This window comes from Eremomyces bilateralis, assembly GCF_010015585.1.
Source record: "Eremomyces bilateralis CBS 781.70 unplaced genomic scaffold P152scaffold_29, whole genome shotgun sequence".
NCBI lineage: Eukaryota > Fungi > Ascomycota > Dothideomycetes > Eremomycetales > Eremomycetaceae > Eremomyces > Eremomyces bilateralis.
The window spans coordinates 76,607-104,292 of record NW_022985095.1 but is presented as its reverse complement, the minus strand read 5'-3'; the positions used below and the strand labels follow the sequence as shown (position 1 = coordinate 104,292).

Here is a 27,686-nt window from a genome sequence, read left to right as displayed (position 1 = left end):
GCCATATGCCCGTGGCGAATGTGCGCTGGAAGAAGCTCATCGCTCGTCAACTGAACTTTGCCTGTAAAGGATCTCTGCAAGGGCGTTTGACCAATCAGATGATCGGGTTTCACATTTCCATTGCTCTGCATCTTGTTCATACAACAAATTTCTCATCATAACTCCTAATTCAAACATCTTGCAAATCCAATAGTATCCGGCCAGGGTCTTAGGATGCAGCAAATTTCATCACGATCATAATGTCCTCGCAAGGTTCCGGACGAGGATTCGCTTTCCCTCCTCCGCCTCCACCGCCCCCAAAGGCTGCGACGGATTATGATACAACCAATGATTCTCCGTATCCTTCACAAGGAAACCCTGGCAATGATGGCCAACAAGGTGGATTCTCGAATGCTCGAGGAAGAGGACGAGGACGAGGAAGTGGAAGAGGAAGGGGAAGAGGCTTCCATAACGCATCTAGTGGGCCAAGAAACGTTCCTCCCAGGGTTTATCCAAGAGGTGGAATGAGCCGTGGAGGATATACGGCCGATCCGCGTCCTTCTCGTGGAAGGTCATTGAACCAAAATGGTGCTAGGAATGGCGATAGCGAGAGACAAAGTTATGGACAATACCAGAACGCTTCTCAAACCGGACCAATCCCTCCAACTCCCAGCCCTGCTGCCCCTTCGAATCAAGGCAACTCAGGAGTTGATATGCAGCAAGCGCTTTCGACTATGATGGCAGCGCAAGCAAACGGAAACATGTTTCAAGGCTGCAGCCCTCAGCAAATTATGCAGATGGCTCAAAACATGACGAATGCAATCCAGGCACAGGCTATGGTCGCTCTCTCGCCTGTGGATCCAGGCAGTTTAAATCCTCCTGACACTCCACAAGAGCTGAATACGTCTACGTTTGCACATCAGCAAGCTTCCGGGAACGACTATCAGAACCCCCAGAGGACGAACCCGTCCGGAGCATATCAACCTGCACCACATCCAAGAATACAGGATGTGAGGTCACATTTTACTAATCTCAGTCCATCTCCCCAATCGCGACCGCCTTCTACTATCCATCAGCATAGGCCTAAACCGACCGCTCAGCCAAGAGTGTCCGCACCTCCTACTATCCCTTCATTTGGCTTCGATCTCAACTCCTTGGCGTCACCGACTCAGCCAACCTCATCAACCGCCTCGCAAGGACAGAAGCGGAAACGAAAATGGAAGACGAATCAACTGGGACTCACTCCGTCGGGCCCAGAGCGCTCCCCGAGTCCGGTACTGAGCGAAGAAGACCTTGATGAGACGGAGCAGGTGACTCGAGCGCAATCCATGGGTAACTACCGTTTTCTCGAGTTGAAGCAGATGATCGGGAAACGAGGAGACCTGTCCCAGTGGTTGGAAGAGAGAAAGAAGAAGTTTCCTACGAAGGAGAAACGAGAGAAGGCCGAGCAAGAAAGGAAAGAAAGAGATGAGGAGTACGCGAGGGTGAGACAGGCGAGGATGGCCCATAGACAACAGGCTCTTGGAAATCCTGCGGCAGGACGTAAAGGAGTTGCTCCAGTACCTGACGAGATCTCCAGGAAACCGGGTCTGATCAGCTACACCAGTTCCGAAGGCACGGACTCAGAGTCGGTCTCATCCACCAGTTCTTACGTTTCATCCGACGATTCGGATTCCGAGTCCGATTCTGAACCGGAAGAAGTCAGCGTGCGCCAGCCCGTGGCCGCGATCGCGACGCCAATGTCAACGCCTGAAGTTCGGCCTGGGGCCGATCACATTGGTGGCCTACGGGAACAAAAGAAGAAGCAGGAGCCGAAGTCGCGCCCAGAAGGGGAAAGGGGACCCCCCCAGCTGGAGAAGAAGCGCAAGCGGTTGAGAGATATTTTGGACGAGAGGATGGAGGAAGATGACATGAAGGCTGCGCTTGATATCATCAAATTGTGGGGCGAGAGGGATTGGGTTGGCTTGCCGGGAACGAACCAGAGCGGTTCTGGATAAGATTTGGTGTATTATTACCTCGATGCACATGTTGCTGGGCCGACAAGCGCGGGGAAATAAGTCGTATCAGAGCACAGCAGCGCCGTCATCGAGGACATTAAAACTGCTTGTAATTGTAATTATATAATTTATCATGTTGGGGACCCCAAACCCTAGACGACCTTAATGCTTTGAGGAGTATGTGTCCTACACGCATCCTTTATGCTAACTAATGCGTCCTATTAGTGCGCCAGACTTGCTGGCTGAATTTGTGAAGAAGGCGTCGAGAGTCCCCTAACGCTTCTTCCACCTAACAGTCCCTATCCACGCTGCCCATCTCTGGACATCTTCCCGCTGATGCAGCAACCCCACGCTATACCAGTCCTTCGCCAGCTCCTCGTTCGACGCAATCCGATGGACGAAACTATGACACGCTCTGCAGAGCCACGCCACGGTATTCAGCTCCTCTTCTCGATGCTAGCCGCACTTTACGACTTTCGCGTGCGCACCTCGCGGGATTAGGTGGTGGTAGGTTAGAGGGAGCTGTGTGCGCTCGCAGATCTCGCATGGCGACCTAGGAGGAGGAGGAGCGGTGTTATGAGAAGGTGGAGCGGAGGTGGCTTGCGAGATATAGTTTGGTATCATGTCGTGCACGATGGGGACTGTTACATCACCCAGCTCCGATGTTACGGAGACGTAGAGAGATAAGGTCTCTGCTACATCTGGCGGGATGCATGATTTGAGAGCATCGATCGTGGGGAAGGGAAGAGGAGGCGAGGAAGGATACGTTTCTTGAACCGCATCGGAGTCTCGATAGGTTGCGTATGAGATGGATCGGAGCGCACTTGGGAGTGACTGGAATATCTCTGTGGCGATGTACTGCCTCCTTTTTAAGCCACGCTTTTCGGAGTGGTTGCGTCCTTACATCAATAAATTCCGTTAGCCCTTCCGGGCCTCCAACATCCTCCGTAGATTTATCTTCTCTTGGTGCCTCGATAGACACAGATCCATTGCTCTTTCTTGAGGCGCGCTTCGTCGCCTTCTTCTTAACTTGTCGCATCGTAAACTGGGCGATTATGAATTCAGACACTATGTCTCGGAATATATTATAGTTTGGTTCATCCGTGCTTCTCGACATTGGAGTAGCCACCGTAAAATGATCATGTAAATGGTAGCCATCAATGATGTACTACGTAGTAAGGTTTCCACCGGCACCGAACAGTATCGATCGGACAAAGGTGGGGTGGGGGGTTGCTCATGTAATCTGACAATGCTAGGACCGTTGCTGAGACATATACAAAGGTATCTGCATGAAAAAGGCGTATTCATATATTTTCTTGCTATTCCCTAAGAATCTAGCGGTTTATCTAGTATATACTCCTTTCGAATCTTAAATACACGCCAGAACAGCTTTAAGGAGATAGACAACCCGCAATGGCGTCCACGTCCCGGATCGTCCTGGCGTTCGATCTCTTCGGGACGATTCTTTCCACGGATAGCGTAGCCGAGAAACTATCTGGATTTGTGGGGGAGGAGAAGGCCAAACAGTTGGCTACAGTATGGCGCCAATATCACTTGAGCTATTCGTGGAGATTGACTTGTATGGGTAAGGGCTCTATTGTCTACTCTCTTGCATGGCTACGGTTGCCTTTCCGAACATCAAAATAAGAATATTGACCCGCCTCACAGGTCTGTATGAGGATTTTTCAGTTCTTCTCCACCGAGCGTTTCTGCAAACACTGGCAGACCAAGACGTCCACCTCGACGACTCGGCCATCAAGTCAGTGTTGGCCGTGTACGACTCCCTAGCGGCATATCCGGATGTTGAGCCAGCACTTCGGACCATCCAGGGCCATCCAAACATTCAAGCAGTGCTGTTCAGCAACGGCACACCCAATATGGTGGCGTCGTCACTGTCCAGCTCTTCCGGACTGGCTGGTCTTGGGAATGTCTTCGAACAGATCGTCTCCGTCGACGAAATCAAGACATTCAAGCCTGCCAAAGCAACATATGACCTCGTAGCGAAACGAGTCGGATTCGATCCGGGAAAGGCGGAAGACATGGCACGGATCTGGCTGGTTAGCTCGAATCCGTTCGACATCGTCGGTGCTCGCTCTGCGGGAATGCAGGCAGCGTGGGTTGATAGGCTAGGAAAAGGCTGGACTGATGCACTCGTGGCTGGGGAGAAGGGGAAGCCCACGGTAATCCTGAGGTCGCTGGAGGAGATATTTGACGCTGATAAGGGAGTCGAGGCCATGGTAAAGCGAAAGTCCAGTTAGAGCAGCTCCGTCCAAGAACCCCCCCTCGAGGACTTGGATGACCGGAATTGGACCAATAGTGCTAGTATCATGACCCAACATCCCAGCTCTTAACTCTGCTCCACCAATAACTCTTATCATTCTTCAACCCGAATTCTCCCCAATCGTCCGTCAACGTATTATAGCTCCAAAACCCCTTCCAGGTCAGCTTGTTGTTTCGCACTCCGCGGCCTGCACTGCTGAGGGCGAATTGCATTTTGAAGGTATACTTGGCGACCGCGCCCTCGGTCTCGATGTGGACATCGCCTTCACCCTCTGTGATGGGATCCGACAACCTCCACCGTCCCCGCAAGGCATGCTTCATTACCTTCGAGCTCGGATGGGATTCCTGATCGGGACCAACCCCTTCTGTAGCTGCAGACAACTGTTCCCGTAATCTGCGGTTTCTTTCGTTTTTTGACTGCAGGTAACCTTCATGCAGCACCGGAATCACCTCGGTGGGTTCCGACGTCGTTAAAAGGCTGATGACCGTTCCATCGCGATAGAAGCGGAGGTACCGGTAGTAGGTAACGATCAGGACAGGAGAGTTCCAGGTCACCTGTGATGTTATATTCCCACCAGGTCGAGAGTAGTTGACAGTGCTGATGTAACAGCCGTTAAACCGTATACGTGGCCGCGTTCGAAACATGTGGCGATAGGTTGGATATGATGGTGACAGCGAGATCGGGATCTTTGTCGTCGATGGGTCCGTGATAGAAAGGCCCGCATGAGCCGTCGTTAGACCTTCCACCGACGTTGGGTCCAAGACCGATTCCACAATGGGGTTGCCTCGAATGGTGCAGACATAGCGGTAATGCATCGCGGCAAACCCGAACTTATCCCCTTCGCATACTCGCTTCCATATGGTTTCCTCCGTCGTGACCAAGTACGCTAGCCTTTTGCACACCTGCGCCGCACGAGCGAAGGAGGCTACGTCCGAGATAGCCAGATGTCCGAGGATCTCGACGAGAAGCTCTTCTGGAAGGAATGCCATTGGACATGGTGGAGGAGGGGATAGCTCCGTAGGGGGCGCTTCAGGGGATATCTCGGCATGAGAATATTCTTGAATGAGATCTGCGATGGGTCGTGGAAGGGCTTGCAAGGGATCCTGCCGTTCGGCTTCCTGAGATGAGGAACCCTTCGTCGGTTGACGTTCGGCGGCATTTTGTTTGGCTGCTGGAGGGAAATGTTTCTTCTTGTAGATTTCATGGACAGAGGAATCCAGCTACAGTGCTATCATGAGTCGACGGATGCTACAATATGAGGTGACTGTAATATGGCTTACCCGAAATGCCTTGCGGTATAAATTAACACTGTCACCCAGATTACCCTGCGTCTCTCTCGTCACAGCTTCTTCATAATGCTCCAGAGCGGATTTTGGCGGATTCCCCAACCCTTCCGGATGTGACGATGACTCCAAGGCGCGTTGCCTCGAGACTTGCTCTATATCATGATATGAATGTGGCTGCACCTCGTCCCACCCTTCGTAAGGATTCCTTGCCGCTCCTGCAGGCACATGTGGAGGAGGCAACCCGGATTTGCTTGTGGAACCGGCATCTTGACTTCGAGGAGCTTGTCCGCTGGTGCCGGCATCGGTGGATTGGCGGTGGTCCTTCCTCGCCGACACTTCTTTTTTCCACTGCTGGCGGAAACGTTCTAATTCGGCCTCTGTTTGGTCCATGGTGTGATCCCTTGCTCTTTGAGGATCTATGAAAGATATTCGGTGGGAAACATTACGTGCAAGACGGACTTGTGTGTCATACTTCGCTTGAGTAACTTACCTGTACGAGTAAGTGAATAACTACGATGATTAGCTCATACTGGATAGCATCGGAGATAGAGAGCCGATGGCAAACAAAGACCGAGATTTACGGCAGACGATAACTGCCAAAGCATTAATTGGCCCTTTACACTTTGCTTCTGGACTGAGGGGGTGTAGGTGAAATATTCAATTGGCGTATTGGTCGCTATCGGCAGCCGTAATCAGTGCAAAATAGCTCTTAGACTTAGTGTTCCCTCCCGCAGCGTCATTCGCGGATGCGGAGAGGCCTGGAATCGGGGGGGAATAATAATTCGTGGAGGCGTGAACTGACTCCCACTTTCATATGAATATTTCTTCATTGCCATTCAACACTTCCATCGCTGCCAAACATGAGAACTTCATATTATCATTCCAGGTGATAGACCACCTGTCTGCAATCCACACACTCGTTCATTCTTGGAGCTAATCGCGGCTTTGATGGATTCCACTCGAGAGGCAAACACAACCGGCAGCCAAAGCCATGATAGAATAGATTTCCCTGCTAGCGACCCTCTCGACAATGGCTCCGCGGGTGCAGACGATTCTGAGGATGAGGTCCAAACTACCCTATCGCAGAAGATGGTCTCCGCCCTCTCTGGAAGCATCCTCACATCCCTCCTCGGTAACCCACCACGTCATATGGCATTGTCATATCAGACCAACGGATATCAATTGGACTAACAGATCACAGTCACTCCTTTAGACGTCGTTCGCGTCCGCCTACAATCACAACCGACCCCCTCACGACCTACCCGCCCTCCCCGAACCTTCGCATCCTCCAATGCCTTCCATAACCTCCCCTCAAACATCGGCATATCCGCCTGCTGTCGAGAGGTCTTCTGGGTCAACAACAACGCCCCATACTGCGTCGCGGGATCGAACATGGCACTTCTAAACACCCCCGCCGCCATCCCTCGATTGCCCGCGAACTGTGCCGCCGAAGAAATCCAGCGAAAGACCATCACCTCCACATTGGACGGCCTGCGCAAGATCGCCCGGAACGAGGGGCCGAGAACCTTATGGCGAGGGTTAACCCCCACCCTCATCATGGCCGTCCCGGCCAATGTCATCTATTTTTCAGGCTACGACTGGTTGCGGTACAATCGAAAGTCCCCGGTCCGGCGGGTGGGAGTGAGCGACCAATACGCACCCTTAGTCGCCGGCAGCTCGGCTCGCGTTCTAGCAGCGATGGCCGTCAGTCCGATCGAGATGTTTCGGACACGAATGCAGGCTTCTCATTCATCGAACTCCGCGACAGGCGTGGTCAAGGAGACCTTCCAAGGCCTGAAAGAAATGGTCGCCGTCCAAGGCCCCTTCAGCCTCTGGCGCGGCCTCACCCTCACCCTCTGGCGGGACGCGCCCTTCTCCGCGCTTTACTGGTGGGGCTACGAAGCCGGCCGCAACATCCTGACTGACATGCGGACACGCCGGTCGGGGGTACCCCCCCCCACGAAAGCGACCAGCCCCGAGGCGTTCGCACGGCGGCGACATAATATGAACAAGGAGAACCACACGAACACGCTGATCGACAGCTTCCTCGCGGGCGCGGCGTCCGGCGGGGTCGCGTCGATTGTCACCCAGCCGTTCGACGTGGGGAAGACGCGGCAGCAGGTGTTCCAGCACGCGGTGGGCGGGGAGGGGGCGGCGGGCACGCGGCGGGCGCTGGTGCCCGAAGAGCAGTCGATGCCACGGTTTCTGCTGCATATCTTCCGGGAGCAGGGGATGGCGGGGCTGTTTAAGGGGTGGGCGGCGCGGTGCTTGAAGGTGGCGCCGGCGTGTGCGATCATGATTAGCACGTATGAGATTGGGAAGAAGATGGCGACGGAGATGAACGAGAGGAAGGAGGGGAATGGGGTGTGATTAGGTGCTGGTTCGGGATAAGGCGTTGGTCGAAAGCGTACATGCATTCTGGGAAGGTCTCTCTACACAGCGTCTAAGTGTTTGGACTGTTCATGTTAATAGAAAGTGGGGTACAATGAGAAAATATGTGTAATTGACGAAACCATGGAGTGGTCTCGATGGGCATTAGCTGATTCCCTGTCTATCTGTTTGTTTTGTGGATCTGTAATCATCCACTGGATGGCGGATTTCCTGTCCAGCATCACAATCAGGGTGCTATGAGTTTTATGTTAGGCCGGCCAATGTATCTGTCGATGTTCTCTACGTGACAGGATTAGATCTAACATGGGGGCCGGTACAACATCTACACTGTTGTGGACTCGCCTAGATTAAGGAATGCTCTTCACCTAAGACCTGAACATAGGCCACATGAGAGTATCAATAATAATTACTATTCGAGCATCGGAGATGTTGGAGGTACGGAATTTGGTGGCTTATAAGTGGGTGGAAAAGCGTTGCTCCCCATGGACAGACAAGGAGACTTCGCCATGCTTTGGTGAGCGTCGGTCGGGGGTAACGGTTGCTGGCGACATGGTCGATTTAAAACCGCGTCCCCGACCACCTTGGGATCTTGTCCTTCGAAACCCCAGGCGTGACTTCGCCAACGAACTCGCCGAACGGTCATTACACACCATGCAACACCGCCTGCACCGCCACCGATCCTACATCCTCCCTCCGCTCCACATACTTCTTCATCTCCCCCACCTCCTCCAGCGTCCGCGCCCCTGATCCCGCCCCGCTCGCCCCGACCTTCAGCCGCTCCTTCAGCGCCTCCGGCCCCACCACGAACAGGTTCGCCACCTCCACCAGCACCTCCATGCCGCCGTCGCGCCGGAACTCGCCGTCCGCGTCCATCGGCCACGCGCGCACAAGCTCCGCGTACTTGTTCACGTCCTTGCTGACGATCAGCCCGCCGGCGAGGCTTACGGTGAACTTGCGCAGGTGCTCGAAGAGGAGGGAGCGCAGGCCGAGGGCGAGCTCAGAAAAGAAGACGGTGCGGTTCTTGCCGTCGAGGGCGGCGGCGGCGGCGGTGGCGACGCGGGTGAGGAAGGCGTGGACGGAGGCGCAGGTAGGGGTTTGCAGGGCGTCGAGTTGGCGGGTGAGATCCTCGTCGCGGGGCCGGAAGTCGTTTTTCTTCTGGGCGGCGAGGAGCTTGGAGGACCAGAGGAGGGAGACGTCGAGGGAGCGGTGGAGGATGATGGACATGCGGGATTCGAGGGCGGTGAGGGTGCCTTCGAGGGTCTTTTCGATGTCGCGGCGGATGGTGAGGTTGGGAGCGGCGAGGGGGAGGAGCATGGTCGTGATGGCGAGGCGGAGGAGGTGGAGAGTGGAGATGATGGGTGGAAGGGTGGGGAAGTGGCTGAAGGAGGGTTCGGTTTTGAGGGCGTCGGTGGCAGGGAGTTGCTCGGCGGCTCTGTGATCAGGTCAGTTCCTTGGCTTCTCAAGACGTTCGGTGGACTTACGCTTCGAGCGCCGTTTCGATGTAAATTTCGCCGATATGCAGCAGCACCAAGCCATGAAGCGCCTGCATATCTTTTGGAACCTCGACGGCCCCGCTGAGCTCCAATCCTCTTCCCACGGCTTCTGCCAGCCATTTGATCATGCGCTTTGCCACGGCAAGACTGAGCTCGCCGTCCGCTTCCGTAACTTCGATGTCGCTCTTCTTGTCCTTTTCGGAGTCCTTGATTCCGGCGATCCGGAGAAGCATGGCTTTTTGAGAGGGAGGCAACTCGGTCGAGTCCAACCGCTCCATATATGCGTCTCTTGCAGATGACACCAGCTCTTTGCTCCTCATGCTAAGGGCTGCCAAATAGCCAGTTGGTGTTTTCTTCCGACGGGACTAATGCTCTGGTTAGTGGATAGTTTGCCGTGGGAACGGACCACATACATGGTAGGTTGTGTACTTGAAGAGCAATGACGCATAGAGCTCATCCAGGTTCTTTTTCTCACGCTCGATGTATGATGAACCGATAAAGTAGGGCACGAACAGCTCATCTAGCTGTTGGTCCAGGACGGCGGCGATCTGAGGAGTGACGGGTTCTGGATGTTCCGTGAGGCCATGAGATTTCATACTGTCGACCAAAGCGCCAATGTAACCTCGCGCGGCCTGCAACGATCGCAGAAACGCAAGCGACGATATCGAGCTTGCCTTGTCTAGAACCACTTCGAGTCGCTGTTGTATGGACTGCTGGAACACTCGTTGCAAGAACCGAGTGAGCACCTCCTCTGAGAACGGAAAGGCTTTCTTCATGATAAAGCTCTCTTCTTGCACAACCAGCTTGACCTCGTCAACCAACGCTTGCAAGGACGGATCGACTCCGGGAGGCTCGGTATCCGGATCAGCAAGCTTATCCCAGCCTTCTCCATCGCCGACGTTTTCGTCGGCCAGCAACTGATTCTTGTCGATGAAGAATTCGTGTTGGTTGACAAAGACCGCCATGACGCTTGCGCCCTCGTTGAAGTCACGAAGCGCAATGGCGCACTCCCTCATGCCGTCGAAATTCTGTTTCCGGTAATGGTTGTCGAATTGTTTCAGGAGATCTTTCTCCAGCATCTCCAGGAACTTCTCGATGATTTCGCGGGCGGGAGAATCGGCCTCTCCCAAGCCGTTTCGGACCCCATTGCCCTTGGTGATGCGTCCGCTAATTCCCTCCTGATCCAGCCGCGTGCAGATTCGGAGCAGCTGTCTCGCGATTGATGCACAGCGAACCTTTCCCTCACTCCCGCCAAGTCGTCGCATATCCTCCAAGCTCGACAATTGACCCTTGCTGCTGACCTCCTGCCAGCACTGGATCAAGAATTTTGCGTCCAGCGCTCGTTGCCTCTGCTTATCCAGCTCTTCCAGACGCTCTCCAATGCTCACGGCATCTCGTCCTTCCGACCCGTTCCTGTTCCCATTCCCGTATCCGTATCCATTGCCGTTCGTCACCTGCGAGTCGGTCAAGCCGCTCGAGGCACTCGCGTTCAAATTGTTTTCCAGCTGATTATATCTGTCCACGGCCCCCTCCAACCTCTGTCCATAGCTTCCCGCTGCGTTCGTATGTTGCGCTTCAGCTCTCCTCACCGCATTCGACAACTCGTTTTCGCGCTTCTCGAGATCTTCGCTGAGGCCGCGGAGACGAGCTAATGCAGATTCGAACGTCCTGATGAGTGGTTTCGGGTCGAATGCGGCGGTGGATGAGCCGCTGGCGGTGGGTGCGGAGCGGCGGGTGGCTGTAGGGATGACCGTGTCGGACAGGGACTCGATGAAGTCTTTGACAATGAAATCCTTTGAGGAGAAGGTATCGAGGGAGAATGCGGGGGATCGAGTTGATATGGAGGCTCGGGAGGACATGTTTGCATGAACGTCTCTAGATCACTATATGGTTATTCCGTGGTCGCATACAGACATGAGAGCTATCAATTCATGTCGACGAAGGTTGGAGGGTTCGGAATGGCATGCTCGATGTTTCCCATGTCATTGATTCGCGCACGTAACCTATAGCCGAAAGGCTCCCGCTTCACAGAAAGGAGGAATTTACAAATAACGCACTTGATACGTATTATACAGCACACCTGGAGTCCGAGTAGAGAAGCAGGACGTGGAGGCTCGTTCCCCTGTCTGGGCTCTCTGGCTCATGGCTGATGTGAACACGGCGGCTGAGGAGCTGCATGAGTCATGCTTGTCCATCACCTGCTGAGACTTGCTCGGAATTCTTCACGGTCTCATCCCCAAACTGACTCATGCGAGATCACGTGGACAAATCACATGGTTGTGTCTCTATTTCCAGCACCATGGGCATGGAGATCCTCAAGGCTCGAGCATGACCAGTTTCATGAGTTCACCATTATTGTGCTGAGTGTACGGAGTACGAACTCAACTACTCAAGGTCTGATATACGACAGGAGTCTGGAATGCAATCCTCTATATTTCACGTTCATTTCCCCGCAAATTCCACATGTTAAATCTGACTGCCGAAGCTGCTTGATGCACCATCACCACATTGATCGACGTCAGTCCATGAACACGATCCGTCAGATCCAGTCGGATTGGACGTTTCCATATCCGAGCCAGGGAACCCCCCTTTGCCGTGGAGTTCCCGTGGCTTGGGAGTTGGGGCGGATGGCGATTTGCGGCGTTCACTCCTCAGTGCTCAGCCTTCACGCCTCACGGTCCTTCGGTCTTACGACACCTTGGTCGGGGACCAACCATTGCAACCGGGAATCCGGGACTACTAAAAGCGACGGGATGACGCTGTTCTGAGAATAATGCCACCTATGTAATACATCCCGTACATGCAATTGTTCCGTTTCTACCATACCTACGATTTATACCTGAATTTCCCACCCTTTTGACATTGACGACGCCCTCCTGAACGTTTTGGTAATCAATATTGGTAGCTTAAGGCCGAAGCTCCATGTGCGCTAGTTGATTGAGCTTTCCCGTACTGGAGCCGCAAAAATTCACTGGCAAGCTCGGTTGAAGCGACGCGTTCTTGCTGAACATGCCAATGACCGCCAGCACCGGCGATGTTCCCTCCTTGTCAACTCCCTATGGCAACTCCAAGAAATTCGATGACCTTCCACCGGAGAAGAGGGAACTGGTGATCAGCAAGTACCTCCCGGAGCCACCGGATTCGGACCTCCCTCCCATTATCCCGCTCGAACGAAAACATCGCCAGCGTCTTTCGAACGTCACCCTTCCGAAATCTTCGTCGCTGCGGAATGAGATCCTTGCCATGTCGCAGCGCAATGGATCGAAGCCGAAACCTCCTCGACGGAAACCCGTGCGGAAGTTCATCCGGGAGCGCATCTACCTGTGCCTCTTCCTCATCGTCCATGCGGTCTTTGCCGTCTACATGCGCGTGAGACGGGTAGTGCGTGCGTTAAAGGACCGCATGTTCGCGCTGACGTATTACCATCACCATACCCCCGAGCTCATTCGGAGAGACGTTGCGAAGCTGTCGAAGATTCCCAGGCATCTGAGCGTGGTGGTGAGCTATGACCCGCGTGGAAATGGAGGCGTGGAGTTGGAGCGATTGCTCAATCATGTCGGCGAGTTGAGCGCATGGTGTGCGAGCGCTGGAATCGAAACGTTGAGTGTATACGAAAGGACGGGTATGTCATCTAGAGATCGGACCGCTCTTTCAAGCAAAGCTAACTATTCACCCAGGAATCCTCAAAACTCACATACCTACGACACATGCCCACATTACCTCTACCCTCCACACCTATTTCCCTCCGCACACCACCCCAGCCCTCTCCCTCCGCTGTCCGAACCACCCTTCCTTCTCTCCACCGTCCACTCCTCCCTCGCCGTTCTCCCAGACTCCGAACCCCCGCCTTACCGTCATCCTCCTCTCCGCCGAGGACGGTCGAGACACCATCGTGGACCTGACCAAGACCCTCACCGAGATGAGTCAGCGCGGGAAACTCGCCCCGAGCGATATCAGCACCGATCTCGTGGACGCGGAAATCACCGAAAGCGTCATGGGCGAACCGGATTTGGTGGTCTGCTTTGGGGAGCGGATGAAACTGGATGGATTTCCGCCGTGGCAGATACGGTTAAGTGAGATATTGTAAGTGATTGCTGCATTCCGGAGAACCGGAACGACTGTTATGGATTCACTAACATGCCTCCCAGCTGCAGTCCAGACAATTCATCGGGAGTCGGCTACCAGGTCTTTTTGAGAGCGCTTCATAAATTCGGCAAAGCCCAAATGCGCTTCGGAACTTGAACGCCAAGGCAAGGCGGTACTCTTTTTCGCGTATTTTATACCATGTCCCTTTATCCAGTCACGACGCATCCTCAGACTCCGGTCGGCATTTATAAACTCGTCATGCACATACCTTTGGTTGTTAACAGTTGGAAACTCCGAGATCTTGCTCCCCTCTACTGTTGAAAATCCGCCGCGTTCACAATAAGACCTACTCCACCTAGCTTTGCGAACAATATATCTGATGCATTTTCCATTTCACCTACCTCCGTTTACAACAGCGTAAGGATGATATGGAACTGTGCCGCAGAGCTGCGCTACGAGAAGGGATAGCTGTTTGGTGTACGTTTGCACGTAAATCAAGCCACAATGGAGGGCTGTCGAGCATAAATTATCAAATCACCGCCAAGCATCCATCACCTTATGATCCGACAAATTCGGTCGGCGGCCCTTCCCTTAATCGCTTCTTGTTCTTTTCCAGTTTGCCTGATGCTTTTGTCCATGTCCTGCACGGCTGCATGTTGCAACCATGAACCATGAGCTTCGAGCATTTTGGGTCAGTCTAGGCTCCGAAATCCAGACCTTGCCCAGCATTATCGTTCCATATCTAGTTAGTCCAATATCAGAATGACCATTGTGGTGCTGTCATACCTGCATCTGCAAGCCACTTTTTACTCTGGACGTCCTTTCACCATCTAGCTCGCCAAGTCTATCCTATTACGGATGATTCACATCTGCGGGCCTACTTCGCCTCCCACTGCATCCATGACACCATGGTCACCAGAACAATTGATAACAACGCCCACCAGGCTACCCATCCCCATCGTGCCCCTCTTTCAAGCGTCTAGAGTGCGGAAATGAGCAAACTTATACTCCGATGAGGCTCAACCGAACCCGACCTGCTATGCTGGCCACCATTTTGCCCCTCTCGGCAGAGAGCCCGAAGTACTTAACTGCAGCCCTTCCGCCATGAGCGTAGCCTCGTGGTCCTAGGAGGGTTTTCCTTTCGGTTTCTCCCGTCAATCGCTCGACAATGGTTTCGCCGAAGCCTTGGAATTTCGCCATGTCGAGTTTTCCATCCCTAGTGATGCTGCTCGGTGCTAGCATCGCCGTCGTCGACGCAGTACCATGGGTAGGCCCGTACCCCACAGCAAAGGCACAGTTCGAGGACATGGTAGCGCGAGGGACGAGTCCGCGGCCGACGGGCGGGGTGGAAGAGCTCTTTGGCCTGATGAAGCGAGGGCCCGAGCAGACTTGCGGCTATGAATTCGGAGCTCCAGGTACACTTCGCACTACCGCAGGGTAAACCGATGGATGAGTGCTAAGATACATGTTCAGATCGGCCATGGTACTGCCGGTCCACCGCCGTCTGCGCGACGGACACCACATTCTATGCGTTCGGGTGCTGCAACTTGCTTAGTCTTGCGAACGACGATTGCACGCTGGCGACGACATGCGTCCCATCGGCACTCGCGGCCGCATGTACAGGCAGCTGCTTGCACGATGTCGGGGCTACTACATGGTTGTACTAAACGCTCGCCTGGAGGAGTTATGCTGACTTCCCATGCAGCTCTTCTGCTACCGCGCCGTACTGTAATCTGTACTGGATGACCATGAATGGTCGACTGTTCAGCAACTATCAGTGCGAGTCCGCCAATTCGCTCGCAGTTGATGTGTACACTACGGCCTCCACCACGTCTACAAATCCGCTGGCACGTCCGACGGTGCCATCTATCCCCAGGCCAAGTGTTCCTGACGCTCCGAGGCCGACTACTCCCTCGACTTGTAAGCATTACTCTGTTAATCATTCAAGTAGCTCGTTGAAACGTCGATGCCCTCTCGAGAGCAGTCTACACCATCTTCTTCATCCCCACCTTCCTCCTCCTTTCCTCCCCTCAACTGCGTTTTCCAGCCGTACTCCATCTAACCACCTTCCAGCATCTGAATCCCCTTCCTCATCGGTTATCAGACCCCTCTCCACCTCCACTTCAACCACCATAATCATCGCTACAACCATCATCATCCAAACCGGTCCATCCGGTCCAACAACGACCACCTCTACCTCCACCTCTACCTCCACCGCCCTCGTAGTCGTCTCAGCAATCGATCCCCCCCCCCCCCCCCCCACCGATCCCCCCACCCCCTTCCCCGTCGGTGCCGTAGCGGGCGGCACCGTCGGGGGCGTCGTCGTCATCGCCGCCATCATCGGCCTCATCTTCTTCATCGTACGACGCAACAAGCGCCGCGCGGACGTGCCCGCGGTCAGCGAATGGGTTCCCGCCCAGAGCGGCACCACGTCGCCGCACCCGAGCGCGTATCTGGATAATGCGGGGGCGGTCGGATTCTATGGCGAGGGGAAGACCCCCGCCGCGTACGCCGCGCCGATGCAGCAGCAGCAGCCGATGGCCCCGCTGCTGACGATGGATCCGCGGCAGCAGTACTATCAGCAGCAGCAGCAGGTGGGGATGGGCGCCTATTCGCCGCCGCAGTCTGCGCATCCGCCGGGTTCGAGCCCGGCTCGATATCAGGCGAGCAGTCCGACAAGGAGTAGTGCGGCGAGTGAGCTGGAGAACCGACATTTGAGTCAGCAGTCGGATGGGAGGTTTGGGGGCGCTCCGGTGGATCAAACGACGGGGGGGCAAGGCGCGGGATGGGTGGGGGGTAGGTGAATGCGCAGGGAGGGGGCTTGAGAGTTTATGAGGCGCTGTCATGAGTTTATTAGTTCAGATCACCATGAATTTCAATAAGATTTAACGAATGTGCACTCGGAATCTATTACTAGAGGATGGCAAAGTGTTGAGAGAGTATCGAAACTTGATTGATCTGCCTAACCGGGACCCAAATATAAACTTTTAGTGACCTAACAAGGACGTGGGAGCCCCAACCGTTTGGCTGTGGTTATACCAGCTCAATCGCAAGCTACAATGAGGAAAAAAGAAAACACGAGACAATGGAAACAGAGCATTACAGTGGAACAAACCAGTTCGAAAGCAAAACCCCTTCAACGAATCCTCTAGTCATCAAAGCTCACCTTCTGGCCCTTGAAGTCACCGAATCCACCACGGTTGGTGGTATTAGGAGGACCACCACGTCCACGGCCACGGCCGCCACGTCCCCCACGATCGCCGAACCCACGGCCGCCGCCACGTCCACCACGATCACCGAACCCGCCACGGCCACCACCGAACCCACCACGGCCACCACGATCGCCGAACCCTCCACGACCGCGGCCGCCGAAGCCACCTCGTCCACCCTCGGCATCATCACGGCCCTTGTCGAAATCGAGACGCAGCGCACGTCCATTGAAATCGGTGCCGTTGAGCGCCTCCAACGCCGCCTTGGCCTCCTCGACTTCTCCGTATGTCACGTATGCGATACCCTTGATCTCATTGGTCTCGCGATCGCGGGGCAGGCCGACACGCGAGATGGCGCCGTACTCGCCGAACCCAGCCTTAATCGTATCTTCATCGGTGCCGTAAGGCAGGTTGCCAACCCAAAGGGTCTTGGTGGGCGCCGAAGTCGCGTCACCAAACTTCTGGGCGCGGAAATTGGCGCGGTCCTTGAAGGCGGCGGGAGAGTCTTGTGGGCGCTCGGGACGGGGGGTGGCGAAGTCGACGCGGAGGTCGCGGCCGTCGAGGAAATATCCGTGGCGTGCCTCTTGAGCGGCGCGGGCTTCCTCGGGGGTGCTGAAGTCAACGTATCCGTATCTGTGGAACGAGAGGTCAGCGAGCGTTCATTTCAGATGAATTTCATAGTACTGCTTACCCCTTGGATCGGCCGCTCTCCTTGTCAGTGATGATACGGCATCCAGTGATGGTTCCAAACTCCTCGAATTCGCGGGCGACCCATTCCTTGTCGACGTTCCAGCTGAGATTGCCGATGAAAAGGCTGGAGCCTTCTCCGGTCTCTACCTTGGCTTTCTTCGCAGGAGTAGCCTCCTCATCAATGGCCTTGCGCTTGTTGGCGTTGACCGGAGCGGCCTTCACTTCCTTTTCCTCGGATTCAGACTCAGAATCAGAGGAGCTATCGGAGCCATCTTCGGAGTCAGAGGCATCGCTCTTTGCGTCGGATCCTGATTCGGCTTCATTTTCGGATTCAGATGCGCTGCTTGCGCTCGAGTCCGAAGTCTCATCCGCAGCAGGAGCCGCCTTCTTGTCCTTAGGAGCAGACTTTCCGTTGACGACAGGCGTGACTTTGGCAGCCTTGCCCTTGGGCTTGGGAGCCTCAGACTCAGACTCAGATTCGGAGCTATCATCAGAAGAGCTGGCCTCCTCATCGGAGTCAGATGCCGCCGAGCTCTCAGCGTCGGAGTCCGAGCTATCGTCGGAGCTTTCCTCGGAATCAGTGGGAGCCTTTGCCTTCTATCCACGGGTTAGTAATAGAAATCTAAGCGGCGGAGAATATTCATACCTTTGACTTGGAATCGCCCTTGGTAGCAGCCTTCTTCGCTACCGCCTCATCCTCGCTCGCGACACTGTCAGAAATGTCGCTGTCATCGTCCGATGAAGAATCGACCTTCGACTCAACAGCCTTCTTGATCTGCTCGACAGCCTTGGCAGACTTTCCACTGTCACCCTTGGAAGACTTCTTCAGCGCCGACTTGTTCTTGCCAGAGTCCGCAGAGGCTTTGACAACTCTTCCCTTCTTCACGCCCTCAGTGGCATCCTTCTTGGAGACCTTAGTTGTTGGCTTTGACTTAGACATGATGTTGATAATGTCAATTCCCTCTTAGTCCTAATAAGTATTAGCTTAGCCACCCTCGGAGTCAATGTTTCAATCGATGTGCTGTCCCCCAGAGCCCAAGAAAATGCGATTGTTCAGGACAAGATGTCCTGAGGTCCCCTCAGTGCGGCGTAACCGATCTCCGTGATTGAGATAGCAAAACCCACGGCGAGCCAACCCACGAAAAGCGATCTGTCACTCCCAATACAAGGCTGAGTGTTCCCACAAGTGCCGAATGATAGGTGTGACAGTCAAGACCCAATCAAGTAGTTTCCAAGTGTGTGCTTCAAAGGAAGCTGCAGTTCGGGCTCTGCAGTCCTGACGTTCATTCACTGACCAGTTGCTGATGTATGTTCCCTTATAGAGAACTGTTGGCAAAGTGCGAAATCCCACGATATAGGAGCTTTGAATATTGCTCCGGTAACCCTCAAGTGACTGCCCACAAGAATGATATAGAGGATCGAAGTAGGCGGCTCAGAAAGATATCGAGCGGAAAAGATGTGAGTGAATGAAGAAGGAAAAGAGAGAGGCGGGGAAATTTTCGAATCGAGATATGGAAAATTTCGGTGAACCAACGCACAGACCATCAGAGGACAGAATGTGAGAGTGGAGCATTGCAGCGCAGGGTCCAGTTGGGAATATTCAACCGAATATTACACGATTCATACGGACCGCGTACCGGGAGCCTCACGTGACACCGCCCGGCTTCTACAATCTACACGTATCACGAAGCTTCGATTAGATCATTCAACGAATGAATCTATTGACTGCCAGAAATCAACTCATCTGAATTCTGACACGGATACCATGAATGTATAACCCAGTCATTCAATTGTGGGAATCGTGATGTCTTCACTAAACCACAACTCTCACAAGCCCAGGAGAAAAAGTAGAGAGCTGGGATCTGCTGCTTCCCATGGCCTCCTCTATACGGATCCTGTCACGCAAGAAAAGAAGCCATTGTTCCCTCTCGTAGGATTCCTTGGGCCTGCCAAAGTAACTATATCAAAATGGATTATTTTCCCGATCATTCTGATGGTAGTCGGGCTATTTCGGTGGGCGACCACGTTCTGGGGCTACTCAGGTCTGCTTCGTTGCTCCACTCATGCTAGTCATCGGTATCTGACATTGCTACAGGACACCAGAAGCCACCGATGTTTGGCGATTTTGAAGCCCAAAGACACTGGATGGAGTTAACTATCCACCTGCCTGTGTCTCAATGGTACTTCTACGATTTGAAATGGTGGGGCTTAGATTACCCTCCATTGACTGCGTATCATAGCTGGGTACTTGGCAAGATGTATGATCCAAACAAGATCTTAGATTCTGTAGCATGTTCTAACTTCTATCCAGAGGCTCCCTAGTTAATCCATCGTTCTTTGAGCTGGACACGTCACGCGGGCTCGAATCGGAAGAACTCAAGGTTTTCATGCGAGCCTCTGTCTTGCTGTCCGAGTATGCTGTGTACATCCCCGCAGCTATTTCGTTCATGCGCCGCTTTTCTCATAGCCAGGGTGTTGGGAAGTGGGACTTCCTCATTGCCGTCACTGCCGTTCTCATGCAGCCGGCAACGATTCTAATTGACCACGGCCACTTTCAGTACAACACCGTCATGTTAGGATTCGTCCTTGCGAGCATGTCCGGCTTAATGGCAGACAACCTGCTATGGAGTTGCGTGTGGTTTATTGCCGCTCTTGGCTTTAAGCAGATGGCACTCTTCTTCGCCCCGGCCATCTTCGCCTACTTGCTTGGAAAGTGTGTTTTCCCAAAGTTCAGCTTCGGCCGACTCGTTTCCATTGCTGTCACAACTATCGTCAGCTTCGCTATACTATGCTTCCCTCTTCTTCTCGGCTCACTCTACAATTACCGGCGAGGGCTGCCTTTACCCACCACCGCCACCGGGACACCGCCTCCGCCGCTTCTCTCCGATTTACCGTTCGATATTCCGGATGGCTCAGCAATCTACCCCTTCGTGCTTCAACTATCCCAAGCTCACCACCGCATATTCCCCTTCGCCCGTGGTCTATTCGAGGATAAAGTTGCCAACCTTTGGTGTGCACTTCACACATTCCACAAACTTCACATATATCCTTCGGCGCTGCTTCAGCACGTGTCACTTGCCCTGACGCTGTTGTTAATTCTTCCTCCATGTATAATACTGTTCCTCAAACCCCAACGCTCATCAATACCTCTTGCATTCGCAACGACAGCTTGGGGCTTTTTCCTTGCAAGCTACCAGGTCCATGAGAAGAACGTGCTTCTTCCTCTCCTTCCAATGACAGTCTTGTTGTCTGGGTCGGGTGGGTTGGCACTTCGGTTACGCTCCTGGATCGGATTTGCAAATATTCTCGCGGCATGGACACTATTCCCACTTCTTAATCGCGACGGGTTAGCGGTGCCGTACGTCGTACTCACTCTTCTTTGGGCGTGGCTCCTGGGGCTTCCTCCAGTTTCATGGCATCTCTACTTGCCTGGGAGACGCGTCGTCGATGAGCCTGGTCTTCATTGGGCGGAGGCTATCATCCACTCGGCTTTCTACATCGCCATGGTGGGATGGCACATTTGCGAGGCGTTCATTGCGCCGCCATACAACAAACCTGACCTTTGGGTCGTGCTAAATGTTCTTATCGGCGCGGCAGGGTTTTCATTGTGTTACACCTGGTGCCTCGGTATGCTGATGGTTCAATCGGGATACTGGCGCAATCCGTTTTTGTCGAAGCCAAAAGTCAAGTTTCAGTGATTCGAGTTCATGTTTCTTTTCAGTTAAGATACCCCTGTGCTGACAGATATTTGGGTTCTATTGTCTTGTCTTCCATTACTTGTCAATACCATATCTGCGGGGTTTGTAATCGGATTCCTTCCCGTTGGCCATGATCGTCAGCATTTGTTGCGGGGATTGTCACGCGCGACGTCCATGTTCAAGCACACAATTTGCGAACAAAGTCAACTTCGCCTGGGTATTCATGTATACTATCTTCCAGCAGTCTAATACACGAGTCGGTACGTTGGAAGCTTTCGCGATCCAACCCATATATCTTCATTGTTTTATTCAACTCACCTAGTGCCACGCCGATACTCCTAAGGAACACCAAACCAAACCTAAACATCGCATCTCATTGTCTTCCAAACAAGCGCCGTTGTCATCGCTCCTTCAAAGCCAAATGCTAAGTCGATTGAACGCTCGTCAGATCATGTCCGTCGTGCTCCCCACTCTGCGATTGAGTGTTGCGGATACCGGATCTATTACTCAGGTTATTAGCCGCTGCTTCACGCTTGACGAGGGTGACTTACTCGGTCGAGGGATGGTCAGGTTCCCTCGTTACCACATTTCAGTATTTCATCAAGCGGCGGAGTTGGATGTATCCCAGCACAAACGTACCGATACCGAGAACGCTAGCAATGATGCCAAAGGTGATCGAGGCTGCTGAGGTTTCATCGGACTCGACACTGGCCCATTCGATGGGCGGTGGCAAGGCTGGAGCCATTTTGCAAAGCTAAAGCATAGGCGAAGCGATCTTCGTACAGAACGAAGTATATTCTCCGCGAAGCAATCCAACTAGCAGGGACTTAGACTTAGGAGTGAAAGAGAAAGATTCAAGACTGCAGTTCGTCGAGTGCAAAGGATTTTGGGAGCAATTAAATATTTATGGAGAGAGCCACCGCTTACATCTAGTAGACATGATGAAGCTCATAGGTCGCATGGTGAGGTCAACTCTCGTTTCTCTTGCGAGAGTGGATCAACAACCTCATTATCGCACTTCAGTGCGATACCCGGGCCCAGATGCGGCAAGTGGGTCATGAATTCTATGACATTTCCAAACAAAACAACTCCCACGATTCCGTCGCATTGAACTGCGACACCCCCAGCAACTGGGACGAGACTCCAATGTCAATATGGCAGTACTCCGTACGGCGTGCATTGTCCGGTAGTGTGGCACCTTTCCAAGACCGTCACATTGAACTACGACACCCCCAGCAACTGGGACGGGACTTCAGTGTCAATATGGCAGTACTCCGTACGGCGTACATTGTCCGGTAGTGTGGCACCTTTCCAAGACCGTCGCATAGGTCTTTTCAGTGCGTCGGGTGCGTCATTGGCCGTTCATTAAATATTGTCTTCCTCGGTCCTCCCCACCGTCGCCAGGCAGGGCCAATTTTTATTCACGCTGGTCAATGATGGTTAGCGTCCTCCTCCCGAGTCCGGAGACTTTGACCGTTGAACCGCCTTGATATCTTCTTCGAAGTTTACTCCTCCACCTCCGACGATACCGAACACGTCCACCAGCATTTCATACTCTGCAAATTACGGCTTTCAACTCCATCAAACGATATCCAGGCAACCGATTATTTATTTCTCTGAAGAAATGCCACCCGCAAGAACTGGGCGGCGAAGAAACCGAAAACTGGAATACTTGAAATGCAGGCATTGTCGTCGGGATAAGCAAAAAGTACGTTCCCCGGATACATACCGTGCAAGACAGGCACCTTTATCCATAAGGGCAACCGAGTCACTATACAGAGCATCCTGAATCGGATAGACTGCCTCTCACATAGCCCGCTACAGTCTTTTATACTCATGTTCACTGAATATGCTCTATGTTAATAATGTTCTGCCCTTTCAAATCTTCCATTTAACTTCCAAGTACTCATTTCAATTCATTTCTTGGTACCATTCTCGCGCGGCTAACACTTGGCCGAAGTGCCTACCAACAGAGCGGAGGCCTGGCCAGAAATGTGGTCGGTGCCAACAGAAAGGATTTCCCTGCTCAGAGAATGAAACAAGCAGAACCCCCCAAAGTTCGAGTTCCTCATCGGCTTCGCTAGAGGAGGTACAAATGATGTGCGTAAAGCCCAGATTCCTCCACCCTCCCGAGTTCAAGCTAATATGGAGCCACATCAAGGGTAGAGCATCTGAACTATGCACATATTTTGCGTTCGACGATCCACAAGACCAAAAAAAGGATTTCAACTCCAAGAAATATTTCGAAACATCGACACAACTGTCGCGGATAAAGTCTGCTCGAGTCTAGATCAGCTCCGGTCCATATATGACGCCTGGATGGAACATCTGCGAGAAATATTGCGCCTAAAGGTCATAAAATCGGGGTCTGAGGAGCCTCTACAGGCGCTCCTGTTCTCTCAACTGCTTGTTCAGTTGGATTCCGGAATGGTCGATATTTCTAAACATACCATAAACTTGGATTCCATGAAAATCATGCGGATGACCGGAAATCATGGGGCAGCTTATGCCTACTACTCAGGCACGTCTTTCTCTTATATGCCTTTTAGTGGCTGGCTTCAGTTCACCCAGTGCTATCAACAATTCGAAGAGCGCATGTGTGCGCATCTACAAGAATTAGGGATCTACCCCACTTTAAACGCTTCGCCGTTGCCTCTACCCGCAGCAGCCACCGGAGACGCTTCATCAATAGAGGCATTTTCGAAAGCTGGCGGATACCGCTTGTCGGGATTCCTGGGGTATGGACTGCTTCACGCAGTGCTGTTCCGCTACGGCTCTGGCGGTTCTGACATGATCCTCAGGCTCCTGGAAACGGTAGACTACGATACCAACACCAAGCGCTCTTTCGGGAACTTCCCACTCCATCTAGGATCTTGGAAATCCGATAATCCCGAGGTGATAAAAAGACTTGTTGAAAGAGGAGCAGACGTAAACGCGAAGAACAGATGGCTTGCTACGCCTTTGCACTTCGCCGCAGCGGTCGGTAATATCAGCGCATGCTCAGGATTGCTCCAATCTAAGGATCTGGACCCTAATATCACCACGGCGGCTGGGCTAACAGCCCTCCATTACGCTGTCAGGCAAGGTCATTTGGGCATCGTCTTCGCTCTTTTAGGCGACGGGGGAGTCACTGCGGACATTCATAATCCCTATGGTTGCAGCGCAAAAGATCCAAGGTCACAATTTCGACACAACGACGGTATCACAAGACTCTTCCAGTTGAGCACCGCCGTTCGAAATTCTGGAAGACTAAGCTCGGCATTATGGCGTCATTTGGAGCAGAGCAGTACAATGCTTCCGATTAATCTCATCATGGCCAGTGAGGGATTCCACGCCTATATCCAGGACATTCTAGACTTAGATTCTGGCAAGCAGGTCTTTCTTGGTCGCCCGATCATCAAGACCGCGAGGGAGCGGCACAAACATGTGCTGAGCCTATTGCTTCTGAAAGGAGGGCAAGATGTGAACTACACGGACGTAAATGAAAGAGGCACCGCTCTCCATATTGCCGTGGGACACCTTAACACCGAAATCCTCGAAGTCCTTCTTGAATGTCCAGAAGTCAACCTGAACATTGGAAATCATCATGGACGCACTGCGTTGATTATAGCATCTCTCAGGCAGCGCGTGGATATGATTGAACTACTGTCAAGCAGAGTGGACCTGGATTTCAATGCGTTAGACCTGTACGGCCGTTCTGCGTTGTCTTATGCGGCTTCACAGGGCTTTCATGACGGGGTGCAAAGGCTCTTACTGCTATCTCAGCGGACGGTCCCCCGGGTGAACAGCACGGATTTAGGAAATCGGCAGCAGCTCAAGCTCGATATCAACAAGGCTGATATGAATGGTCGGACAGTCCTGTCTCACGCTGCGGAGAGTGGGCACTTCGATATTGTCGATTTGCTTTGTCAACAGCCGGATATCGATAAAGGGATGATGGTAGGTCTTGTACAGCGAACATATGGCTTGTAGTCTACACCCAGTGAACGGTGCTAGTAGGATTTACTATGTACTCCAGTTTTGGACAGACAACTTATCATTTATCTCAAAATACTATTCCGTTCTTGATGAAATAAATATGTTCTGTCGAGCACCATACATAATAATTACCTCAGTACACCATGGAGGAACACATGCAACGGAATCTTTAGGTGCCTAAGACGGGAAACTGGTGCCTTACGGCCCGCCCTTAAGGCCTTAATTAACGCCTTAACCTCGGGAGGGCATCCGTCGTCGCCACCTGCTCCGAGTCCGAATCACGTTGAGCAATATCAGGATACATCCAAGTTACCGAGCTCCATGAATTTAAGGAATTTATTGCACGAGCTCCTCTACCTGTCAACCTCTTGGTGCTTCATTTCTGGCCTTTATTTGCCTTCCCTACTTCTACCAGAATAGTTCCAATCGACAGGTTCGAAGAACGTCATAACACCATACCACGAACGGTTGGACCGGTCGATTACAAATCCCATTCTATCGTGTTCCCCTCGTTGCTCGGTAGACATGTCTTTCCTCGGTGGCCCAGAGTGCTCGACCGGGAGCAACCCGCTCAGTCAGTTCACCAAGCACGTCCATGATGACAAGTCACTCCAGCGTGACAGGTTGGTGGGGCGGGGTCCAGGGCTGCAGGAGGGGATGAGGACGCAGACGGGAGGTCCTGGAGGGGATCAGGTATGTTTCTCCGATTTCGAAATGCCGAGCCGGCTTAGGATAGCCGCTGACGTCGGTATAGATGTTAGACGAATTCGCCCAGCAACCCTCACAACTGCCACATGGCCCTGGCCCCGCTTCTCCATTCGCCATGGAGCAGATGCGGCGAGAATTGGAACGAGCCCACGGCGGCGGTTCCCCTGCGTGGGCAGCTGAGTTCGATCCTGGGGTGGAAGCACCGCAGCATATGGATGCAGGCTTCCACGGCCCCGGATTCAACCCCGCCGAGTTCGCGAAATACCAGCAGATGAACTCGAGCCCGGTCGCGCACACATCTAGCGCGGGCGTCTCCGCTGCCCCGTCGATGATGAACCAGAGTCCGATGGGCTACGGTATGGGCGGTATGGGCATGAGCGGTATGGGTATGGGCATGGGTATGGGCGGCATGGGCATGATGGGCGGACAGTACAACCAGATGGGATACCAACAACCGCAACAACCTCAGCAGGCCGAAGGGAAGGGCAAGGCACGGATGGTCGAGCTTGACGACCAAGATTGGGAGGCACAATTCGCATCTCTCGATGCCCCGCAAACGGAAGAAGATGTGGACGAGCAGGCTCGAAGAGACATAGAGCGAGAGTTGGGAGATCTAGACAGGTCAGTCCCCCAAAATCAAGACCCTATCAACGAGACGGACGCGTTTGAGGATTTTGAATCCATCTGGCGAGGCATAAAAGCTGAAACGGCGCACGCCAGGGCGCTCGTGGACGAAGAGAACACGTTTCCCTCGGAACTGAATATGGACGGGTTGGATCAGTGGGATAGCTTCGATGGTCTGAACACCCATTCCTCCCTGCGAGATCCACAGTTGGGCGAATATCTATTCGAGGAACACAATCCGTTCGAATCGCACGTGGATCCATTTGCGGAGGGGATGGATATTATGGACAACGGTGGGAACCTCAGTCTTGCCGCGCTTGCATTCGAAGCTGCCGTCCAACGGAACGCAGATCACGTTGATGCGTGGGTTAAGTTAGGGACCGCGCAAGCCCAGAACGAAAAGGAATCGCCGGCGATTCGAGCTCTGGAACGGGCACTCACATTGGATCCATCCAAGCTTGAAGCGCTCATGGGACTGGCGGTCTCCTACACCAACGAAGGTTACGACAGCACCGCATACCGGACCTTGGAGCGCTGGATCTCTGTTCGATATCCCGCCCTAATCACTGGACCCCTCGACTCCGGCACCGACCTCGGCTTCACCGACCGCCACCAACTTCACGAAAAGGTGACCGATCTATTCATCCGCGCCGCCCAGATGTCTCCCGAAGGCGAGCAGATGGACCCCGATGTCCAAGTCGGCCTCGGCGTGCTCTTCTACGGCGCCGAAGAGTACGACAAAGCCGTCGACTGCTTCAGCGCCGCGCTCGCCAGCACCGAAGCCGGCACCACCAACCAGGAAAGCACCCTGCACCTCCTCTGGAACCGTCTCGGCGCCACGCTGGCCAACAGCGGCCGCAGCGAAGAGGCCATCCAAGCCTACGAGCGCGCCCTCTCGCTCCGACCAAACTTCGTCCGTGCCCGGTACAATCTCGGCGTTTCGTGCATCAACATCGGATGCTACGAGGAGGCCGCGCAGCACCTGCTGGGCGCCCTGGCGATGCACCGCGTCGTCGAGCGCGAGAGTCGCGAGAAGGCGAAGGAGCTGATCAGCTCGGCGGGCGGCGACGGCGGCGACGGGGCGAACATTAGCGATGCGGACGTGGATCGGATTTTGCTGCAGAACCAGAGCACGAACCTGTACGATACCCTGCGACGCGTGTTCAGCCAGATGGGACGGCGGGATTTGAGCGACATCGTTGGACCGGAGATGGACGTCGACCGGTTTCGGGGGGAGTTTGAATTCTGATGGGCATGGAGGACCGG

At 53.6% G+C, this 27,686-nt stretch overlaps 14 protein-coding genes across 14 annotated transcripts; 10 read left to right on the top strand and 4 right to left on the bottom strand.

Annotated features, from left to right (window-relative positions):
* Window positions 1-239: 239 nt before the first annotated feature.
* P152DRAFT_452429 (uncharacterized protein) lies at window positions 240-1,976 on the top strand (the record flags this gene model as incomplete). Its single annotated transcript, XM_033678293.1, has 1 exon — window positions 240-1,976. The coding sequence occupies one exon, from the start codon at window positions 240-242 to the stop codon at window positions 1,974-1,976; it is 1,737 nt and encodes a 578-aa protein (XP_033530568.1).
* A 168-nt stretch (window positions 1,977-2,144) lies between these two features.
* On the bottom strand, window positions 2,145-3,093 carry P152DRAFT_495336 (uncharacterized protein; the record flags this gene model as incomplete). The annotated part of the gene is given in 2 exon segments (XM_033682236.1): window positions 2,145-2,841; window positions 2,855-3,093. The coding sequence occupies 2 exon segments, from the start codon at window positions 3,091-3,093 to the stop codon at window positions 2,433-2,435; spliced, it is 648 nt and encodes a 215-aa protein (XP_033530567.1). The 3' UTR covers window positions 2,145-2,432.
* Window positions 3,094-3,239: 146 nt separating this feature from the next.
* On the top strand, window positions 3,240-4,338 carry P152DRAFT_461988 (HAD-like protein). The gene is made up of 2 exons (XM_033680246.1): window positions 3,240-3,561; window positions 3,645-4,338. The coding sequence occupies exons 1-2, from the start codon at window positions 3,390-3,392 to the stop codon at window positions 4,232-4,234; spliced, it is 762 nt and encodes a 253-aa protein (XP_033530566.1). The 5' UTR covers window positions 3,240-3,389; the 3' UTR covers window positions 4,235-4,338.
* P152DRAFT_476872 (uncharacterized protein) lies at window positions 4,302-5,933 on the bottom strand (the record flags this gene model as incomplete). The annotated part of the gene is made up of 2 exons (XM_033681544.1): window positions 4,302-5,477; window positions 5,538-5,933. The coding sequence occupies 2 exons, from the start codon at window positions 5,931-5,933 to the stop codon at window positions 4,302-4,304; spliced, it is 1,572 nt and encodes a 523-aa protein (XP_033530565.1).
* A 362-nt stretch (window positions 5,934-6,295) lies between these two features.
* Window positions 6,296-8,353, top strand: P152DRAFT_517127 (mitochondrial carrier). Its single transcript, XM_033682989.1, has 2 exons — window positions 6,296-6,675; window positions 6,745-8,353. The coding sequence occupies exons 1-2, from the start codon at window positions 6,492-6,494 to the stop codon at window positions 7,911-7,913; spliced, it is 1,353 nt and encodes a 450-aa protein (XP_033530564.1). The 5' UTR covers window positions 6,296-6,491; the 3' UTR covers window positions 7,914-8,353.
* A 223-nt stretch (window positions 8,354-8,576) lies between these two features.
* Window positions 8,577-11,544, bottom strand: P152DRAFT_442803 (exocyst complex component Sec10; the record flags this gene model as incomplete). Its single annotated transcript, XM_033677758.1, has 3 exons — window positions 9,841-11,544; window positions 9,416-9,792; window positions 8,577-9,366 (listed from the first exon to the last, which is right to left on the bottom strand). The coding sequence occupies exons 1-3, from the start codon at window positions 11,284-11,286 to the stop codon at window positions 8,577-8,579; spliced, it is 2,613 nt and encodes an 870-aa protein (XP_033530563.1). The 5' UTR covers window positions 11,287-11,544.
* On the top strand, window positions 11,449-12,335 carry P152DRAFT_176609 (uncharacterized protein). The gene has a single exon (XM_033674143.1). It carries the CDS (start codon window positions 11,611-11,613, stop codon window positions 12,193-12,195), a length of 585 nt encoding a protein of 194 aa, XP_033530562.1. The 5' UTR covers window positions 11,449-11,610; the 3' UTR covers window positions 12,196-12,335.
* A 335-nt stretch (window positions 12,336-12,670) lies between these two features.
* P152DRAFT_404285 (uncharacterized protein) lies at window positions 12,671-13,669 on the top strand (the record flags this gene model as incomplete). Its single annotated transcript, XM_033676754.1, has 3 exons — window positions 12,671-13,049; window positions 13,105-13,510; window positions 13,576-13,669. The coding sequence occupies 3 exons, from the start codon at window positions 12,671-12,673 to the stop codon at window positions 13,667-13,669; spliced, it is 879 nt and encodes a 292-aa protein (XP_033530561.1).
* Window positions 13,670-14,480: 811 nt separating this feature from the next.
* Window positions 14,481-15,697, top strand: P152DRAFT_176706 (uncharacterized protein). Its single transcript, XM_033674144.1, has 4 exons — window positions 14,481-14,928; window positions 14,987-15,170; window positions 15,219-15,433; window positions 15,618-15,697. The coding sequence occupies exons 1-4, from the start codon at window positions 14,682-14,684 to the stop codon at window positions 15,647-15,649; spliced, it is 678 nt and encodes a 225-aa protein (XP_033530560.1). The 5' UTR covers window positions 14,481-14,681; the 3' UTR covers window positions 15,650-15,697.
* A 964-nt stretch (window positions 15,698-16,661) lies between these two features.
* Window positions 16,662-17,541, bottom strand: P152DRAFT_404334 (RNA-binding domain-containing protein; the record flags this gene model as incomplete). The annotated part of the gene is made up of 2 exons (XM_033676756.1): window positions 16,662-17,355; window positions 17,414-17,541. Coding segments are annotated over 2 exons (822 nt in total), but the record flags the coding sequence as incomplete, so codon positions are not given.
* Window positions 17,542-19,127: 1,586 nt separating this feature from the next.
* On the top strand, window positions 19,128-21,382 carry P152DRAFT_442793 (ALG6, ALG8 glycosyltransferase). The gene is made up of 3 exons (XM_033677757.1): window positions 19,128-19,454; window positions 19,508-19,670; window positions 19,724-21,382. The coding sequence occupies exons 1-3, from the start codon at window positions 19,217-19,219 to the stop codon at window positions 21,108-21,110; spliced, it is 1,788 nt and encodes a 595-aa protein (XP_033530558.1). The 5' UTR covers window positions 19,128-19,216; the 3' UTR covers window positions 21,111-21,382.
* Window positions 21,383-22,656: 1,274 nt separating this feature from the next.
* On the top strand, window positions 22,657-23,534 carry P152DRAFT_176569 (uncharacterized protein). Its single transcript, XM_033674142.1, has 3 exons — window positions 22,657-22,818; window positions 23,071-23,210; window positions 23,272-23,534. Exons 1-3 carry the CDS (start codon window positions 22,735-22,737, stop codon window positions 23,381-23,383), a joined length of 336 nt encoding a protein of 111 aa, XP_033530557.1. The 5' UTR covers window positions 22,657-22,734; the 3' UTR covers window positions 23,384-23,534.
* A 366-nt stretch (window positions 23,535-23,900) lies between these two features.
* P152DRAFT_404443 (ankyrin) lies at window positions 23,901-25,082 on the top strand (the record flags this gene model as incomplete). Its single annotated transcript, XM_033676761.1, has 3 exons — window positions 23,901-24,185; window positions 24,513-24,881; window positions 24,930-25,082. 3 exons carry the CDS (start codon window positions 23,901-23,903, stop codon window positions 25,080-25,082), a joined length of 807 nt encoding a protein of 268 aa, XP_033530556.1.
* A 531-nt stretch (window positions 25,083-25,613) lies between these two features.
* Window positions 25,614-27,669, top strand: P152DRAFT_404388 (TPR-like protein; the record flags this gene model as incomplete). Its single annotated transcript, XM_033676760.1, has 2 exons — window positions 25,614-25,781; window positions 25,843-27,669. The coding sequence occupies 2 exons, from the start codon at window positions 25,614-25,616 to the stop codon at window positions 27,667-27,669; spliced, it is 1,995 nt and encodes a 664-aa protein (XP_033530555.1).
* Between the last annotated feature and the right edge of the window lie 17 nt (window positions 27,670-27,686).

What these genes read in the sequence shown, in the direction of transcription:
- P152DRAFT_461988 (XM_033680246.1), top strand. Translation starts at nt 3,390, where the DNA reads ATGGCGTCCACGTCCCGGATCGTCCTGGCGTTCGATCTCTTCGGGACG. An exon ending in GTGGAGATTGACTTGTATGG is followed by an intron (nt 3,562 to 3,644) that starts GTAAGGGCTCTA and finishes CCCGCCTCACAG; the next exon opens with GTCTGTATGAGGATTTTTCA.
- P152DRAFT_517127 (XM_033682989.1), top strand. Translation starts at nt 6,492, where the DNA reads ATGGATTCCACTCGAGAGGCAAACACAACCGGCAGCCAAAGCCATGAT. An exon ending in CATCCTCACATCCCTCCTCG is followed by an intron (nt 6,676 to 6,744) that starts GTAACCCACCAC and finishes AACAGATCACAG; the next exon opens with TCACTCCTTTAGACGTCGTT.
- P152DRAFT_176609 (XM_033674143.1), top strand. Translation starts at nt 11,611, where the DNA reads ATGCTTGTCCATCACCTGCTGAGACTTGCTCGGAATTCTTCACGGTCT.
- P152DRAFT_176706 (XM_033674144.1), top strand. Translation starts at nt 14,682, where the DNA reads ATGGTTTCGCCGAAGCCTTGGAATTTCGCCATGTCGAGTTTTCCATCC. An exon ending in CTATGAATTCGGAGCTCCAG is followed by an intron (nt 14,929 to 14,986) that starts GTACACTTCGCA and finishes ATACATGTTCAG; the next exon opens with ATCGGCCATGGTACTGCCGG. An exon ending in GCCGACTACTCCCTCGACTT is followed by an intron (nt 15,434 to 15,617) that starts GTAAGCATTACT and finishes ATCGGTTATCAG; the next exon opens with ACCCCTCTCCACCTCCACTT.
- P152DRAFT_442793 (XM_033677757.1), top strand. Translation starts at nt 19,217, where the DNA reads ATGTCTTCACTAAACCACAACTCTCACAAGCCCAGGAGAAAAAGTAGA. An exon ending in CACGTTCTGGGGCTACTCAG is followed by an intron (nt 19,455 to 19,507) that starts GTCTGCTTCGTT and finishes ACATTGCTACAG; the next exon opens with GACACCAGAAGCCACCGATG. An exon ending in AGCTGGGTACTTGGCAAGAT is followed by an intron (nt 19,671 to 19,723) that starts GTATGATCCAAA and finishes ACTTCTATCCAG; the next exon opens with AGGCTCCCTAGTTAATCCAT.
- P152DRAFT_176569 (XM_033674142.1), top strand. Translation starts at nt 22,735, where the DNA reads ATGCCACCCGCAAGAACTGGGCGGCGAAGAAACCGAAAACTGGAATAC. An exon ending in GTCGTCGGGATAAGCAAAAA is followed by an intron (nt 22,819 to 23,070) that starts GTACGTTCCCCG and finishes ACTTGGCCGAAG; the next exon opens with TGCCTACCAACAGAGCGGAG. An exon ending in CTAGAGGAGGTACAAATGAT is followed by an intron (nt 23,211 to 23,271) that starts GTGCGTAAAGCC and finishes AGCCACATCAAG; the next exon opens with GGTAGAGCATCTGAACTATG.